Source organism: Xenopus laevis, chromosome 8L (assembly GCF_017654675.1).
Source record: "Xenopus laevis strain J_2021 chromosome 8L, Xenopus_laevis_v10.1, whole genome shotgun sequence".
Taxonomy (NCBI): Eukaryota; Metazoa; Chordata; class Amphibia; order Anura; family Pipidae; genus Xenopus; species Xenopus laevis.
The window spans coordinates 123,026,882-123,032,881 of NC_054385.1; the positions used below are offsets into that span (position 1 = coordinate 123,026,882).

At 42.2% G+C, this 6,000-nt stretch overlaps 1 protein-coding gene across 7 annotated transcripts in view; it reads right to left on the bottom strand.

Moving 5' to 3' along the window:
• The window catches only part of arhgef11.L (Rho guanine nucleotide exchange factor 11 L homeolog), a 116,519-nt gene extending 110,990 nt beyond the window's left edge, over positions 1-5,529 (bottom strand). For 4 of the 7 annotated variants that reach the window (XM_041573538.1, XM_041573537.1, XM_018231434.2 and 1 more), the window contains exon 1: positions 4,350-5,529. In XM_041573538.1, the coding sequence (XP_041429472.1) occupies positions 4,350-4,384 (35 nt within the window). In that variant the 5' untranslated portion in view covers positions 4,385-5,529. The remainder of the gene's footprint in view (positions 1-4,349) is intronic. The other 3 variants (XM_018231435.2, XM_018231436.2, XM_018231432.2) reach the window with 1 other exon arrangement.
• Positions 5,530-6,000: the final 471 nt, after the last annotated feature.

Below are 6,000 nucleotides of genomic sequence, written 5' to 3' on the forward strand. Positions count from 1 at the left end.
TGAGAGTGTTGGCTTGCACAGGAGCAAAATTTGGCATGCACAGGCCAGCAGGTCATATATTTTCTGATCTGGCCATTGGCAAGAACCAAATACACTCTCTTAGTGGAGCAGATCAGAACCCGATTGGGAAAGTTCTTCTGGATCTAGCAATTCCTTGTACTTGCCAGTGTCTTGGATCATAGGGGCACTTCTTTACATTGAGGTGACCATGTATGTCTAGACATACTAAATCCCTGAAGTAGAGGATGCTGAGAGCTGGAGTTCAGAAACATATGCAGAGTCCTAAGTATTACAAGGCGGATCAAGTTACTTTGTCTTTACCGAAGGGACATTATCATAGATTGTCTGCATAAACATCTAAACAAACATTTGCGTTGGTCAGGTTGACCCAGTGACTCTTCCACCTGTTGTGGTGTAAACGTATACTAAGCATCTGAACAGTACTGGTGTTTTCGTCATCAATACGAGTAAATACACCGTGTGAAATTCGTCCGCTGTATGAACAGCCACCAACGACCCGTCCGTTTAAAGGGCAAAGATCCACGCTTCTAGACAGGCCATAATTCCTAAAGAATATTTTGGGAGAGAGGTTTCAATCAAAAGGAACATGCTAGCTATGGGGGAAACCATTTCCGCTTGCACTACTTGACTTCCTGCTGTTTGTTTACCATGCCTTAATATAACATGAAAAGAGAGGAGGTGCAATAGCAAACAGCTTCCTCTAGCTGTGACAGTCATGGGGGGGGGGGAGAAACTGCCAAAAGTTGTTTCACAGCAACAGAGAAATTAAATGTGTGTCCCATTTGACACCCATCAGTCACATCGACAGCTACATTATATTTAAATGTACAGGTATGGGATCCATGATTCCAAAACCCATTATCCAGAAAGCTCCGAAACAGTCTGCCATAGACTCCATTTTTATCGAATAATCCAAATTTTTTAAAATGTAAAAAAAAACAGTAGCTTGTACTTGATCCCAACTAAGATATGGTTAATGCTTATTGGAAGCAAAACCAGCCTATTGGGTTTAACTAATGTTTAAATGATTTTTTTAGTAGACTCAAGGTATGGAGATCGAAATTATGGAAAGATCTTTTATCCGGAAAGCCGCAGGTCTCTAGCATGCTGAATAATAGGTCCCATGCCAGTATTAGAATAACTGTAATCGTGTATATAAATAAATGATGATGATGATGATGACAAAAGTGTAATATTGCACCATTAGCTGCTCAGCAGAATATTATTAGACTTTACAGCAAAAACTCAGCAGCTGCTCAGCTTCCAGGTGGTGGAAACAATGAACACAGGAGTGAACCAACCCAAAACATCCTTATAGTTATGGGCCTACATGTTTACAACCAAACCTGAAAAGCGGGGGCTTTCCTAGCTTTCACTGCAACTACCTAAATAGACTACACATGGAGCACTTTGTTTAAAACCACAACTTGGCATGCGTTACTTTTCTCAGATATCAATATGGACCATGCCATTCCTGCACCACAGCACATTTCTGTATGATTTTATAGGGGCTAACAGGTACAACTAACACTACAAGTAAGGGCTCATTTACTATAGTAGAGCAAAGGGCAAATAATTAATAAATAATATTGTGCTTTAGAGAGCTGGGCTGGTCTGGTTTTTTTTTTTAGACCTGCACCCAACCCTAATCCTTACCCTATGCCTGACCCAGACCCACTTTCCCACGCTCTCAACCCCATTAAGTTGAGCCTATGATTAAGTGTCCCTGCACGACACAAAACGCGTCAGGCATTATCCTTTTAGATGTAATGTAAAATAAAGTATTATATTTTTTATACTCGATTTTTGTCTCTTGGATTCTACTTTTGTTGGACGTTCCAGATTGGTGACTGCCTAATGCTGTTATGTCGTGAGTCACTCCCATTAAGTTCCACCTGACTCGCTCCCAACCCTAAGCCTTACCCTAAGCCTGACCCAGACCCACTTACACACCCCTGCTCTCAACGCCATTAAAGGAGAATTCAGCCATAATGTTTAAAAACCCCTACCCCCCTACCCTACATAGACCTCCCCCCCCTCCCTTCTTCCCCCAGCCTAAGTGTTACCCTGGGCAAATTCCCCTAAAGTTTTACTTACCCCTCGGTGCAAATTCAGGCATCGGAGTTCACGGGCGCCATCTTCTTCAATTTGATGCCTGAATATGCACCAAGGGGTAAGTAAAATGTTAGGGGCATTTGCCCCGGTCTATGTAGGGTAGTGGGGTAGGGTTTTTTAACTTTATGGTTACTTCTCCTTTAAGTTCCACCCAACCTACTCCCATAGTGATCGTACCCCACCAACAGGAAGTGACATCATACCGATCGCACTTGTAGTATAATCCAGCAAGTCCAATCAATTTGTAGGTATTCCGCATATACCCGATCAGCTGCAGGACTCTAACGCACAACGCAAACTTTTTTGTTATAATACAAGCATAACTGCACCCACAAGTGCAATTTTTTTAACCGGATATAATAACTGGTGCCGGTACAGTGCAACGTTCACCTGCGAGAAAATTGGTGGAATTCAGTAGGACATTTGTGTAAATCTATAGAAATACTGTAAGACAAATTAACTGGACTTGCTGTGTTTTTTTTTTTCTTGAAGACGTTTCACAAGTCATCCATCTGGCTGAGTAAGCCAGTTTGGATGACTGTTGAAACGCCTTCAAGGAAAAAAGGATTTGACTTATTTCTACAGATATACCATGACCTGGATGAAAGAGAATCTTCACAAACACATTGGTGACATATTTGGTGACCAAAAAAATGTTTCCATCACTACGCCTTTCTCATGAGCACATCATAGTCCTGAGCATAAATACAATGTGGGAGCCACAGTTAACCTGTCCCCCCACACAGATGTAGGGGTCGGCAGATATTGTAACACCAATGGGTATACACATGCACTCCCTTTAATTGTACAAAGATAGCCCTGTACTTACAAGGCAGTTGTTAGGTATGGCTTTCCCTAGAACTCGGTTATGCTGTACCTTGCACCTCATGCACTAACGTATTCAGAATGGGCAAACTGGCACACACATATAAACGGGCACAAGTCGGTGCAAGCAGGTTGTGTATGGCATTTTAGTGCACATAATTCAGCACCTAGTCATCCCAAATAACTCCTTTACATTTCAAGGCCTAACAACTACTACTACAGTAATTCTGCTATTACACTGCTTAAGTCCAAGAGAGACCCTAAATACCCCTTGATGGGCCACTGCCGGCCTATAAAACACACGTACAGTTTAACTAGGGTTGCCACCTGGCCGGTATATTACTGGCCTGACCGGTAAAAATGATGGCTGATCCCAATGTTATTAATAGGGAAAAAAAGATAAATATATAGGAAGGCCGTTATTTTTTCCAGAAAAGGTGTCAACCCTAAGTTCAATAATTATTATTATTAACATGTATTTATATAGCGCCAACATATTGCGTAGCACTGTAAGTCCAGTATAACCATATAAATATATGTAATAATATCCTGTAGTATGGTGGTCAGTTATACATCGGATATCTGCATTGCTGAGGAATTCTGGGAGGCCACATCTAAAGGGAGGAGGGGTAGAAAAGAACCTGTCATATATAATAAAGGGGCAGCAGCATTTTCTTTAATGTCAATATCAGAGCATTGTTCTACATTAATGCATGGAATATTCCCAGATTTGCAGGTTGCAGGCTGCGTGTTATTCTATATCTGCAAATAAAATATAGTTGTACAGGTATGGGACCGGTTATCCAGAATGCTCGGGACCTGTGTTTTTCCAGATAATGGATCTTTCCATAATTTGGATCCTCAAGCTTAAATCTACTAGAAAATCATGTAAACATTAACCCAATAGGCTGGTTTTGCTTCCAATAAGGATTAATTATATCTTAGTTGAGATCAAGTACAAGCTACTGTTTTATTATCACCGAGAAAAAGGAAATCATTTTTAAAAAATTGGATTATTTGGATAAAACGGAGTCGGCCTTTCTGTAATTCGGAGCTCTCTGGATAACGGATCCCATACCTGTATACTAACCGAAGCCCACTGTATATATAATTATATTCTATACATAACATGCAGATATATATGCGTGTGCATATAATGGTTGAGTATGCACAGTTATACAAAAACGCACATGTATGTACATTATTCCTCCTTGTATTTATATACACGTATATTTAAATACACATTTTTTTAACATTTATCTGCTATTTACTATGGCCCAGTATAAAACTTTACAATCCTACCCATGTGATTAACCCCAGCACAGGAAGGACACACACACAATTGCATGAATATTTGATCAGATAGAATCAACAGAAAGCATAGTTACCGGTCTATTGATGTCTGTGCGGAACTGATGCTCATGGTTGCAGAAGGATATTCCGTAAATTCCAGAGGTTTTACTCGGGGGCAAATTAAGTAAAAAAAAAAAAAGTAGGCTATAGGAGGAGGGAAGCAAGGAGAATAGATAGGATTTCAAAGCACTGAAATGCCCATTTTAAATGTTAAAGGGACGCACAGCCCCTGGTTGCACCGCACAACTCTCATGGTCTCTAACACCTCCTTCAGCCTAACAAACTGGCTTTTTTTCCCCCAATAATTACTAAAAGAAAACAAAAAAACAGCAGTTTCTTATTCCTTGTTCTTACAACAACAAGGCTGGATAAATCCTGGTTCCAGCAAAATAAAATATAAAATCCTAAGGGGTTTTTCTCTTGATCCTCCCCAATCTTCCAACGGGCATTTTTTTATTTTTTTATCCCCTTTCTTTCTCGATATCCTTGTTCGGTAAAAGAAAATAATCCTGAGTAGGGATTCTCCAGCTATACATTAAATAAAGGGTCTAAAAGAAAATGCATCTTAAAAAAAAAGGAAAAGAAATGGTTAAGGAGGAGAGTAAAACCAAAATCCTCTATTTTGGTGTTTTGTGCAAAAAAAGAAAGTGAGCGCCCCAGGTGCTAGAGAACGAGACTCTTCCAGGCTGGGTTCCTCTTGATATTTTGTCCCCCTTTTTCAGTGCAGATCCATGAATTGTGTCCTGCTTCTCCTTTCTCAGTCTCCCTCTGGTTGAGTGTAAGAGGCCTGTTAAATCCCCAGGCTTTCCCAGAGCCCCCTGCCTGGCTTGCTGCAGTGCTGTCCCCACTCTGCTCTGCCTCCCCCTCCCCCCATGCAGCAGGAGCAATAGGAGCAGCAGTAGCAGCAGCAGGAGAGAGAGAGGGGCCTAGAAGCAGCACAAAGCAGGTCCCCCCAATGTTGCAGCCCAATACAATACAGAGTGGGACATGCAGCACAGTGCAGGGTGTGTGAGAGCAGGGATAGCAGCCTGGGATAGGAGGAGGAAAACAAATCAGTTATTTTCTGTCTTGGAATCCCCTCCCTCTTTCCTTTTTTTTAATGCCTTTGGTCTTCTTTCTTTCTTTGCCCTCCCTCCCCCCGTTTCTGCATAAATACAAGCAGGAGCTGAAATAAACACACAGGCTGGCCAGCTCCCCTCACCCCCCCCCTAAACCTCCTGTTCCCTGGCTACTGGGTTGAGTGCAGGAAAGTGAACCTCCCTCTTGTGCGTCCTCTCTCCCCTCCCCTCTCTCCACCCTCAGCTCCCTCCCTCTCCTTTCCCCCGTAATTCCCTCCCCTCATGCCTGCTTCAGGGAAGGGGACAGAGACAGAGGATAATACTGCATTGAATTGTCAGCTTTTCCCTTGTGTAGTTGCTACGGTCAAATCTAGTGGCTAAACCCCAAACTCCTGCTTTATTTCTAATCAATAATTCCAATCCGTTCCTCCACCTCCCTTATAAGCACCCCAGGGGGTCAGGAAGCTGTTTTGCATTTCTATTGTTGCTGGTGCTATAGAACTGTAAGGGCAGAGACACATGGGAAGATTCTGGGAGATTTAGTCGCCCGGCGACTAATAGCCTCTTCTTCGGGCGAAAAGCCTTCCCGCAGGCTAGAATCTAAATCACTGGCGGGGTGGCACTCAGA